Below are 12,234 nucleotides of genomic sequence, written 5' to 3'. Positions count from 1 at the left end.
TGTCACGTTTTCTGCTACTCAGGGTGATCTATAGTCTCTTCTAGCTGCTGTGGACTGCGTATGATAGTACGCAAATAGTATGCACTCTTTCAAATGTCATTATAACTCAACTAAATCAGTGATAGCACTAACTATCACTGTAACAGGCCTTCTGACAGGCATTTAACATCTCATATAGACTGCTTGGACTTAACTCTCTTCCCAAAAATCCTTCAGCAGACGTGAGACTGCCATTCAGGCAATGGCAACTCACGCCACCAGTCTTCTGTTCTGCTGCACTTTCTCCATTATATATCTTGAGTACTCCCTGAAAAGGTGGTGGCCTAAGGAAGCTGCTTATCCACAGCAGACTACTGATGCTACTTACAAATTTTCCTATTAAAAGTCATCTGGGATACATCCATGCTAGAAGCAGCCCTCTCATCGATTGTCCTGTGAAGCACTGAAGATGAACACCTGCTGCTATAGCGTGTTTTATCTCAGGAAATGACATTTCTAGGATGTGTCATTGTTTCTGCACAAGCACAGACCAAAAACTGATTTGTTGATGTGGTAGAGAAGAGCTTGCAATATGTGACTATTCCCAGCTGCTGGAATAACCGGTTCAACTGCAAAGTTTGAGCAATGTTCCTTGAAGCTCCTTTTAGCCCTATCTTTTGATTTATTTTTTTTCCAATTGCCCTTTTTTTTTTTAGGTAAAGAAGCAGACATGTCAGTTTTTAAAATACAGTATTTTCGCAGACAGCCTTTGATTAGAAAGAAAAGATTAATCAGTCATTACCCTAACTTGTTTTCTGTTGGTGTATCTACCATTGCAAGCAAAGGAGCAATTACCTTGAAACCTGCTTGCTTGTTCTATTAGACCAACCTATATGTGACTAGAGAGCAGGTGGTTATGGTTTACCTGTCTAAAAATCTCTTGCTCTACAAAATGCTATGGTTCCTGGGGAGAAACTAAACCAGAGCCAATTCTTCCTATTACTCTCCCCTCTACCCCACCTCCAAAAAAAGAGAAAGGTAAAGAGAAAAATGGCTGGGCTGGAGGTAATCCAGTGAAGCAAAAAGCAAAGTGGAAAATATGAGTGATAGTGATTGGATATTCTGGGAAGAGATAATGACTGGATCTCTGCTTGCCCTAATTATGGTATAATGTCCTAGTAGAGTATAACCTCAGAAATTCATAATCCAAATGATCAGAAGGTCATGGAAAGAAGTATCAGGAAGGTTTGTAATTACCTTCACAGTCTCTATAGTGAACAGGGCTTCTGACGCTGTGCTTACATTGGAAGTCAGGTTCTGCTCAGCTGTTTGCTCTGTGTGATGTTTCTGCTCTTGGTATTTCTTACCCTGGTGGGTGACTAATGTTAGAGCTCTGCAGGGCACTGGGTGCTGTGGCTTTGATTCTTTAAACAAGATCTTCTCTACAGTTAACTGTCAATGATTTTAATAACTAGTTTGCTCCCCTGGCAGAATTGGATTATAGCACAGAAATCAAGTTGTATTGAAGAAGTTAGTATATTTCTGTTTGAAGAAACTGTAGGGTTGGAAAACTGTATTGCTTCCCATGTTTTTCCTGTGATATTCCTGGTGTGAAATTATTTGTCTTAATAATACAAGCCACCTCACATTATTTCTGAGGGCTGTAATCTGCAAAATCATGTATTATTTGTATGCTGTAACATAAATCAAGGCTTTTCTATAAAAATATTTTTTACAGTATAAGGGCAATACTTAATTCTTCTTCAAAAATAATTACCAGTGTTACCATTACGGTGAAGTGCTGGAGACGTAGGGAGTTCAGTTACTGGCTCTATACAAAATAAAATACAGGCAATGTATTCACCATTGTCCCATTCAGTTTTCAGTGCAGTCCTGACAGAACGTCTGTCATTAGCAAGGCTGTACTGTAATTTCGTAGTTTTTTCAATCTTTGAATTTGTTTCCAATATTTAATATTACCAATGTGCATTCCTATATTGATAATAAAATTTGACTGAAGACACTGAAATTCTTTCAGTCTAAAAAAATGGAATTTTTTATCAAATGGTGTGGACCTTATTACCTTATGTTGGATTATGACTTTTTACCCTCTAACTTATTCAGAACCTTTTTTGTTTGGCCAAGCAATGACTTGGGACCCAATAACTTATTGCCTCTCCATGAGTGATAAGTCAGCATAGTGCAGAATTTGCAGTGTTGCTAGTTTTTGTAATTTTTCTACATATTGAGCAATTTTGTGTAGTAATGTTTTGCACATCCATGGCAGCAGCTAAGATTTTTGATTAAGGACCTCAGCTTCCTTTAAGATAATAAATTTCTAGCCACCTTGGTTACAGAAGAGTTGGAAAACATGTCTGAATGTGTTCAAAACACATAGGATCAAGTGACAGACACACATAATTAATTTTTTTAAAAAAATCAATGAGTTGTGGAGACAGAATGATGACCTTTGAACACTTGTGGCTGCCAGTGCTGGCATGTAGGCGTTTTAACCTTTCTGCTGGCTTTCACACGCATGCCATTTCTACTGAGTTAAGAGATCTATGTGGTTTTGGCAGCAAAAGCTTTTCCGCTGTGTTTGGCTTCTCTTTTGGTCTGACTTAAGCTTGCTTGTGTTCGTTCATGACACAAGCATATTCCTTTCCTGCTCTTCTTCAAATCTCTTTTTGAAATGCGTGTAAGAGCTCCCTTTTTTGACATTATAGAAGATCGTTCTGTGATTAAGACCTGTGATGTTTATCTTAAGTGTATAATTGTGATTTAAAAGAAATGCACCTCTACATACTGCAGAGAGGTCTAAAATTTTCATCGTTAGAACTCTGTTAGGCACTGGGTGAGAGCTGGCAGAGTTGCACTACAAGCAGTTTAAAAATACTGGTTTCATGTTGCAGACTTCCATGGGACTCTTTGTCACTATTAATGTTTGCACTTGTCAAATGGAACAAAACAGAATAGGAGAGGAGGCTGTAGGCACCTAAAAAAGTAGGTCAATGGGCCAGCAGGTTATTTGGCCAGACATGAACGAGTGGCTTCATTGAATCATGCTGTAATTATTTCTCTCCTGTTGGCAGATTGTTCTGCTATGCTTTAACTTCCTATGTTAATATTTGCATCTGTATTTTAACCCCTTGAGAGTCTCTGTTAGGTGCAGAAGGCACTTAACTTTTCAAATCAAATGATAATTTTGGTGATAAGTATCAAGTGGTAATTCTGGTGTTTTCCATAAAAATCATTAATGAATTTATGAGTAGCATAATCTTAATTTATAGATCCCAGCTTCCTTTTTAGAATTTAATATACTTTAACATAAAATTTTTCAGAAATGGAAGAAGTACATGCTACAGTGAATTTGTTTTAAGACCAGTAAGCAAGACAGATGGAAACAGGGATGAGGGGAAAAAAATCTGATTTCACGTAGCTTAAAAATGTGGAAAGCAGCATAGTTCAGGGGAAGTAACTATAAAACTAATGTAATGGTATAAAGAGACTGGAAGTAGGTGATCACTTACATGAACTCGGTGCTGAGGTTTTTGTCTGGAAGAAGTGCATTGTGAAGCAAGTTTGTGATTCATTCTAGGAATTGATTTTAAAGTGGGTTTTGAAACAAAGTGTTAATGGCTGTGTTTGAGGGAGAAGCAATAATGCAATGGGGCAGCTTTGCTAGTTGTCAGCAGCAGCAGCATTCTACATGTGCTGCAGTCCTGAAAATAACAATTCTGGAGACTCGGAGAGGAGAAGATGAAACAGAGAAGGCCAGAAAAGACCGTAATAGGAACTTCAATGAAAAGATGTTTAAATAATGGTGTATAAATACACTTTGAAAGTAGTGGATGTGAAGATGTAGTGGTATGAGTGATACCAAATTTGAAAGTGAAAAGGACATCAAGACTAAAGATAGGTGTAAAGTGATAGCTTATAGCCAAGATAAAACTATGCTTATCAAAAAGAACTTTAAAGCAATGTCGATTCAGATAGTGAAATACTTGAGATTTATTTCATAAGTAGAATATTGCATTTAGAGATTACTCTCATTGAAAAAATTGCTTGTCTTTATTTAAAAAAAGAAGTAGATAGTTTTTAAACGCACTGATTTTAAAGCTCTCCGTTGTTATTTTTTGACAGTTCAGAATTTGTTTTCTTCGGAAGAGGATACATCTAAGTCCACATTGTTCTTCACAGAAACCAGGTTTCATCCCTAAACCTCATACTTTAACAAGTCCCAAAGTGTAAAAGGTAAAACTGTGTTCTTATAATTAATAAGGTTCTCATGGCTTTCACTAATCAACACTGACGGGCTGAGTAGCAGTGTTAAATAGTGTCTTTTGTTCTCCAGAACATGACTGAATTTGAGTCGTAGAAATAGACATAGTCCTTTATTTACCTAGTGTTTACTTTCAACTTGACTGATTTGGTGGCATTATCTCTGCAGTCTTATCCTTGGCATGTATAAGCACTGACAGTGTTCAGTGTCTTGCAAATTTGGATGCAAAGACAGAAGGGTCAGACCTTGAAAGATGAAAAAACAGTGTGCTACAGGTGCATTTCCTGTACTTTTCAGTACTTTAAACTATTTGTCTTGGATACCAGATCTAGGTTGCTGGTTCTGACATAGGATCTGTATATTGAAGTGAATGATTTTGTTGAATTCTGGGAATTGAGTGCTCTGTTAAAGTGAAGGATACTGACTTTTAAATTCTAATTCTGCATAATGAATATGTCAGTTATGTCACAAATAAGTTTTCTGTATTTAGTTGTAGAGGTGGTTTTCTTTTGCAGATTAGGGAAAGTGTATAATTTGTTACAGAATTTCATATTGCTCTTGATCCCTATAATTTTAGGTACCATTTTTGTATAAAAATTAATGCAGGGCTAGAAGTGTAATTAGTGCATAGCTGTATTAGTGCTAACTGTGTAAGAGAAATGAAAGCCAGTTTATAGCTCTTGTCTTGATTGTAACTTAGTTCCATGCCAATCACGATAGTTGGCTTTTACTGCTGAGCAACCTGTCTCTTGTTGCGCATTTTTGACAAAAATTCAAACAGACACTTCTTCATAATTTACTTTTCTCATGCAATTTATGGCTGGTTTTCAATGGTACAACTCTGTTACTTGGCCTACTAATTTGGGGAATTTAATTTGCCAGTATGTCCAGTGCAGTTGTTATTTTGAAGAATTGGAGGGAAGAAGTGATTTGCTGCCAGTCTGTCTTCAAAGCACTAGATTTTGGAGGGTGAAGGCAAGGCAGAGGTGGTCTGTACTAATTGAAGAAGTGAGGCGTTTCAGCAGAAGCACCAGCACACTTTGTGATGTGCCTTGAAAGAGATTCTGCTGCAATGCAGCTCTCTCATTTACTTTCTTGCTGCACTCAAGTTATGAAACTTTGTGGTGAAAGATATTGCTCTTGTGAAGGAAACCCACACGGTATGTGGCTGTTGTAGATGCAGAGACAGTTTGGTTAATCACAAGCTTTCTTCCTCAGTTCCCTCATCAGGCATTTGTTGCCATATTTCTCGTAGTATTGACATTGCAAGTTCCACTGGTGTTAGTACTCTCAGAAACAAACAAATATTTATCAGAAAATACTGAGTCACTAAATGGACTAAGATAATCTTTGAAATAAATAGCCTTTTTACTATTAGCTTTGTAGCCTATTAAAAATTCCTGAAGATCAGCAAGTTCAGCTCATATAAAACTTACTGCATGCAGTTGTCCCCTAATTACTGCCAGTGTTACAATCTTGGTGCTCCATGACATGCTCCATGCTGTCCTCTGACAACTGACTTTTCCATATGAAAGAAGTCTGTTTAATTATATTTGTTTTGTTTGAATTTAGCCTTTTCATAACCTGTGTTATATTCCTTTTCTCACTATTAATATTTCGTTTGCATTCTTAACTCAAAGTCAAATGCATGTCTAGAAAACCAAAAATTTCCTGCCATGAGTGACTGCTTTAAGAAATGGTCAGATTAAATTTCTCACAGTACAGAGATCACATTCTAATTGGTATCTTGTTATTATCGTTTCACGTGTCTATGATAACAATACGCTCAAGAAAACGTACAGTAAGAATAAATTATAGTTGTAAAGTACTATATCCCAAATGCCTTCTGTTTGCACTGTTTCTAAATAGAATGTACTGCTAATTGTATTTAACATCTGTTCAACCTTCAGACTTATGAGGGTTCTTTAGGAAAAAGTGAAAATAAAAATTAAAAGCTATATCTCAATTCAGAGTCATAAAAAGTTTTGTATTGGTTTAGTACAGACTTATTTACTGTAGCCTTTCATAATAGTCTCTTGAACTCCGTCATGTACAATGAGATATCAAGGCCCAGGTTTTGCTGGTAATGGAGACTGCTTGAGAGAACAGGGCAGAGCAGAAGGTTGGAAGACAGGGGAGGATTAGGAGCAAATGAAAATGTCAGTATGCTCTAACGAAGAACACTTTTTTTCCCTCAGTCACATTTTGATATTTTTTCTTCTTTTATAGGCAAGCGTACAAATGTCTACCACAAGACTAAAGTGTGATATGTTATGTTTTTTACCATAAGCACCCATAAAATGAGCTCCATTGCAGACAGGTATGTTAATAGATATGGAGAGTTTTGGGAGAATTACTGTTCAGTTATTTCTTAAATAGTCTCTGTATGGTAAATACATTTTGGTGTTAGCTTATGCAAAAACTAAAGGGTGATGTTTTGCTTATTTTTGACAAAGTTAGTTTGGTAGTTGTTAGATGTGTCATTTCGTAGTCACTGGAAATAGTGATTTCCATTGCTTGAGGTTAATCTTAAAATGCATTACTTATTTTCAGCTATGGAACAACATCTGTGCAAGTTGAGCTGATTTTTAATGTTTACTTGAACTTTTAATTTTTTTAGTACTTCAGTTTTTGATTAAGAAAAGCAAATACACTTAAATGATTAGTGTTGCTGTAGATGATAGTAAAGTGACCTGCTAACCTATTTCAAGGGAAAAGTAATAGCTGAAGTATGTTTTCTACTTGATTCCTTGAGCTGCACTCTCCTAGCAGCTTAGGTGAACATCTGTACTTAATATCCTGTATATTACCATTTTTGAGACTTTGCAAAATGAAACTTACATCTAATTTATGTCAAGTTAAATACAATTGAAAAAATAAGAATAAAAGCGAAGGGTAAAACTTCTGTAATGCGTGCCTAACTTGTCAGTTCTTCTAGTGAAATTTTGTGGCATCTCACTGAAACTTCAGCCTTTTAAATATATGAATTGCTTATAAAAGCTTGATGTTTATGTAGTAGCATACAAAATAGCAACTTTCTAACATCACTGTTTAAAATAATGTACAGTACAATTGCCTGATGATTTATAAATCAGAGAGATGAGGTAAGCATTTTAGAAAGGTTGTTTGTCTTAAGGGAAGGAAACATTAAGATAAGAAATTCCAAGATAGACACACAGAGGTCAGTGTGGACAACACTAAATAGACTAAAAGCAGGGAGAAGTTAGAGAAATAACATGTGAAAGTCCATTATAGAGCAGTTCTGGAAAACAGAGGAGTTTTAACTTGATTTTCAAAGGAAAAGGAAATGAAACAGAGGAATTGTATGAAGGATGCTGAGGCATCTTCAACGGAAAACACATTCTTATTTTGGTATTTTAACACCTCTTTAGCAGTAGATGGACAGTTGTCAAGCTAAGAAAGTATGTGATATTTATCGAGGAAGAAAATATAATGAATAATTACTGTTTATCATTGGCATTACTTGTGTATTTATGAAATTACGTATGTGGATGAAGAATAGCATATTCCTTAGATCTCTTCCATTAATAATATTTCAGAATTTAAGAAAAATACATTTTCAGTGGTTGGAATAGAAATTGCCAGTAAGTAAAAATGCAAGTAATCAAGAAGATAGAAAACCAAATTTAAGCCTTGTTCAGTTAAGTGTTTCTATGGGGTTGTAAGTTCTTTTGAGAAACAGTCTGAGAATCTTTTGAGTTGTGTCAGAAATATAAGGTTTTTTTCTTTTTGTTTAGTAAATACAAGCAGAACATAGAAGACTTAGCTTCAGGTTACTGATGATGGTCCTCATGAGACATCACAGTAAAATAATTCCTTGCTTTCTTGATGTAATGGAGATGATGATAGTGAATAGCCAGCTCTTCTTCTTCCTTCTTTGTGATTGGACTTCAAAGGAGAGGAATTCCCACTCCAACATTTATTTCTTTTTGTTTCTTTCAGAAATGACGGAAGCATTTTTGATGGACTGGTGGAAGAAGATGACAAAGATAAAGCAAAAAGGTAAATTTCAAAGTTATTTAAAGCTAAGAAATGTCCTATACTTGTACGCTTATCAGTAGTGTGATTTCTAAACAATAAAAAGATTACTCTTACAAGTAAACATATTACTCAACAGCATTTCTTCTACTATCATTTTTTATATATATTGTATATTTATAATTGTGGTTCCGTTATTTGTCTTTTGTAAAAGGGTACTTTATTCCAAAGGCTTTGCTGCAGTGTTCCTCAAGGAGAAAGCCATTCTTCAAAAATAATGTCTGAGATATTGAGGGAGGTGTTTTTGTGACAGTTTCGCAGCAGAAATTCTTAAGAGTTCTTTGCATCAGGAGCCTGGCAGTAATATGCAGCTTATAAGAAAGTCTCATAGTTTTTATAAAACATTTTCTGATTTGCTTTTCAGAGTGTCTAGAAACAAGTCCGAAAAGAAACGTCGAGATCAGTTTAATGTACTTATCAAAGAGTTGGGCTCCATGCTTCCAGGTAATGCTCGGAAGATGGATAAATCCACTGTGCTGCAGAAGAGCATTGACTTTTTACGGAAGCACAAAGGTAACAATAAACGTTATTTATAAATTCTTAATTTTTTAAAGTGATACTCAGTTATTACATAAAATAGTAAAAATTTTGCAACTTCTTTAAGGAATTTGTCAAAAAAGTTTGAAGCACTCTGGAGAAAGATATTCTTAATATCATCTAGATAGCAGAGATGTAACTGTGTTTTTGCTTATACTTTATAAAACCCAGTACAATTTATTTCGTCCCATAGTTTTCAGTGAAATCTTTTTCCCAAAGAGAAGATTTATTTTTTAAATAACCTCAAAGTTTTTTGTTCTGGACAAACGTTGGTGCAAGTTGTTGAAGTTTTGCTTCACAGGAAAACGGTGATCCATTTCAGTAGAAGTACCTGCTGGAAATACTTAGTTGGTTATTTAGATAAGCCTGGATTCATGAAGCAAGATAAATCACTGAAAAGCTAGTCCAAGAGAAGTTAGGGCTCCTTCTTGTCATGTCAAGTGCTTACACAACTGGCTGCTTAAACAAAAGTGATAAGGTCATTGTGGTTTCTAGCAGTGTTTCTGGGTTGGTTGCTTGACAAGAGAAAGTGAAATACAGGGGCATAGAGACCTGGCGTATGGGCATATTGGCTTTGTATTTTTCCTTTTAGCTGGGAAAAAATGCCAGAAAAATCTATAAATACTTTCAACTAAACTCTTAAAGTTGAAAAATGTACCCTTGGATGTAGAAGCCACTGAGTGTATGTGTGTGTGTTGTTCTTTAAAGGTCATGTGAAAAACCAGAATGATCAATATCCTTGAACATCCTTGCTATGCTTTGTTCATCTGGCTGTTTGCATCAGCTGATGGTGGGGATATACTCAGATATGTTGCACTGAAGTTTGTTACAGGTTGTTACTTCTGTCATGAAAAAAATTCTTCCACCAAGTGTACGCTTGTTTATGGCTAGATATTATATATATTAATATATATATAATATATATATATATATATTAAAAAATCCCTGTTCCTGCTCCTACAGTTGTTCTTAATCTGTCACCTTCTGGTTCACACTGCCAAAAATAAGATGAAATTTGAAGTAAATGGATTCTTTTGCTAATTAAATAATTTCCTTGGGTGGTTTCTTGGAATACATAGTAACTATAAAGCAGTAGGGTCAAAAGAAGTAGGTATAAGGTTATAAAATAAGTAAAGCTATTAAATGGATGAATAGTTATGTAATTGTCAACAGTATGTGTGTCAGTTTAACGTATGAGAAATGCTTTTCCATGCCCTAGCATGTCTCTTCCATGAGTGTTATGTTTCCAGTAATACCAAATGTGCCCTGAATTTTGCGATCAAAATTGTAAACATAACTTAAATGCAAAAGGAGGGGGGTATAATTTGTATGATAATTCATAGATTTGGGGATTTTCTTACAAATTAAATATTGATTATGCTGTTTGAATTTTCTGAGATACGTGTGTCTCATAACAAAAAAAGCAGTATGAAGGCCCTTCTTCTGTAAAATCCAGTTCTTTAGGTTATAAGGGCTTCGTGAAAATTGGTTCTGTTTCAAAGTTGTCTTATCTTGTATTGGTGACTCCTGGCATAAAATACAGAATGCAGAACAAACGTGCAGCAGTGCCAACCAGCAGCACCAGCCATATTTTTTTCTTCAAAGTGCTTTCTGAGATGATTTTTTTTTTTTAAATAAAGGGGCAAAAAGCAGCTCTGGAGATGGTTTCCTTTTAGGGCATGGCACTTTTGTCCTTCACTTGGTATGACAGAATGCAGCTCTGTGTGACTGCACATATCATATTAAGTTCCCTAAAGCTTTGGCTGCCAGTGCTTACTAGCATTGCTGTGCAGTGTTTTACACTAAAATGTTTTTGGACAAAATGTTGGCGAAGTTCAGAAGGATATTTTATTTCCTGAAGTGCTTGGATATGTTGCAATAAAGCAGAATGACATAGCAATAAATGGATTGTTCGGCACTGAGTAGCTGTTTTATGGTGGAAATCCTACTGTGTTCAGCCACCAGGATTTAACTGTGTTGCTTCTGGTTCTTTCTAGACTATTTCCACATTATCTGAGGTTGGTACTCTGTCACCAGCTCCAGATGAGCTCTCTGGGTTGGTTATTGGCCAGTGTGGATTCTGTTTCTCACTGGGAAAATACGGGAGGCTAAACACACTGGAATTGTATCACTGGGAACTTCTCCTTGACTAATACTGCCTGTCATCTTTCTTTGAATTTGTAAACAAGAATTTTTTTTTAAATTAGTAAATGCTGAGCAGTTTAGCTGCAGGTAGAATAATTGCAGGTACTCCTGCAACCCACAGAGAAATGGTGCAGATCTTGGCTTGGCTAGCAATTTCTTTTGAGAATTCTACGTGCTGCTATAGTTACTTCAGATACAGAACTTGAAAACTGTAATTTAATGTCAGAGTTTGGTTATGCTCCTCTTTCTGTTATCTAGCTCAGGAATGTGACTTTACTGCCATTTATCTGAGTGCAACCTTCTGACAGAACTTCTAGGCGTTTCTCTGAAGGTACCAAGTGAAACAGGTTCTTTCTGTTACTTCAGCTGTTTGCCTCTATCATAGTTGCTGTAATGATGGAAAATGTAAAAGAACACCTGTACTTGTGGTATTTCAGAGTTGTTTGTTAAAGGCATGAATTTCAGCTTTTATTTAGCACAAATCCATTCTAATGCAAAAGACAGTCTTTTTAATTCTGAAGTAGGATGGTTACAAGGGCCAGAATAAGCCACTGAATCAGACTTTCCCAGTTTAAAATGAAGATTATCTGTGTTCTGTGGTATGAGAAGTTCCTGGAATTTTGCCTCCACTTTGGTGCAAAGCTTTTCATTTTTGTGTCCTTTGACTTGCCCCTTAGTATTCAATATCATTTTGCTGACTGAAAAGCTACATTTGGGGTCATACTTCTGTTTTCTTTATTCTCCAGCCCACTCTTTCTGCTTTGTGCTACCATTTCAAAACAAATTGGAAGAGCCTGATGAATTTATGTTTTGTGAGATCTGATTATTGGAAAGTCATATTTGTTGATATTTTTTTCACCTCTTGCAGCTTTCCACTTCTGGCCAGTTTCTTGCATGACGTTGATGTTGTTTGTGGTTCTTTTAGTTAAGTCTAAAGCCTTTTTTGTAAAGTTTTCCCCCCTCAATGTGGTAAACAGAATTGCAAACTGCTCCAGCCCTTTGCATATTTAACTCAATTCCAGGTTTTCTGGCTCTTTAAGCCATCTGAACTAAGTCTCTAGCTTATGGTCTTTGTACAGATATGTCCTTTAAAAATAAAAAACTTTAAAGAATTGGTTTGGTTCTTTTGATTTGTCTAAATACCTGATTACTTGTCTAAGATTGTTCTTAAGGCCAGCACATCTGTGATACCCTTGTTATTCATCAGAACTGAAGCACTAAGAGGTCTTGCT

At 35.8% G+C, this 12,234-nt stretch overlaps 1 protein-coding gene across 6 annotated transcripts in view; it reads left to right on the top strand.

Annotated features, from left to right (window-relative positions):
* CLOCK (clock circadian regulator) overlaps positions 1-12,234 on the top strand; it is a 61,662-nt gene that overhangs the window by 25,438 nt on the left and 23,990 nt on the right. For 4 of the 6 annotated variants that reach the window (XM_088163380.1, XM_014873417.2, XM_088163377.1 and 1 more), the window contains 4 exons: positions 4,123-4,233; positions 6,491-6,581; positions 8,225-8,284; positions 8,685-8,833. In XM_088163380.1, coding sequence (XP_088019506.1) covers positions 6,535-6,581; positions 8,225-8,284; positions 8,685-8,833 — 256 coding nt within the window. In that variant the 5' untranslated portion in view covers positions 4,123-4,233; positions 6,491-6,534. The remainder of the gene's footprint in view (positions 1-4,122; positions 4,234-6,490; positions 6,582-8,224; positions 8,285-8,684; positions 8,834-12,234) is intronic. The other 2 variants (XM_088163381.1, XM_088163379.1) reach the window with 1 other exon arrangement.

Source organism: Sturnus vulgaris, chromosome 4, assembly GCF_052056855.1.
Source record: "Sturnus vulgaris isolate bStuVul1 chromosome 4, bStuVul1.hap1, whole genome shotgun sequence".
In the NCBI taxonomy this organism is placed as follows: Eukaryota; Metazoa; Chordata; class Aves; order Passeriformes; family Sturnidae; genus Sturnus; species Sturnus vulgaris.
This window is presented reverse-complemented; position numbering and strand designations above follow the sequence as displayed.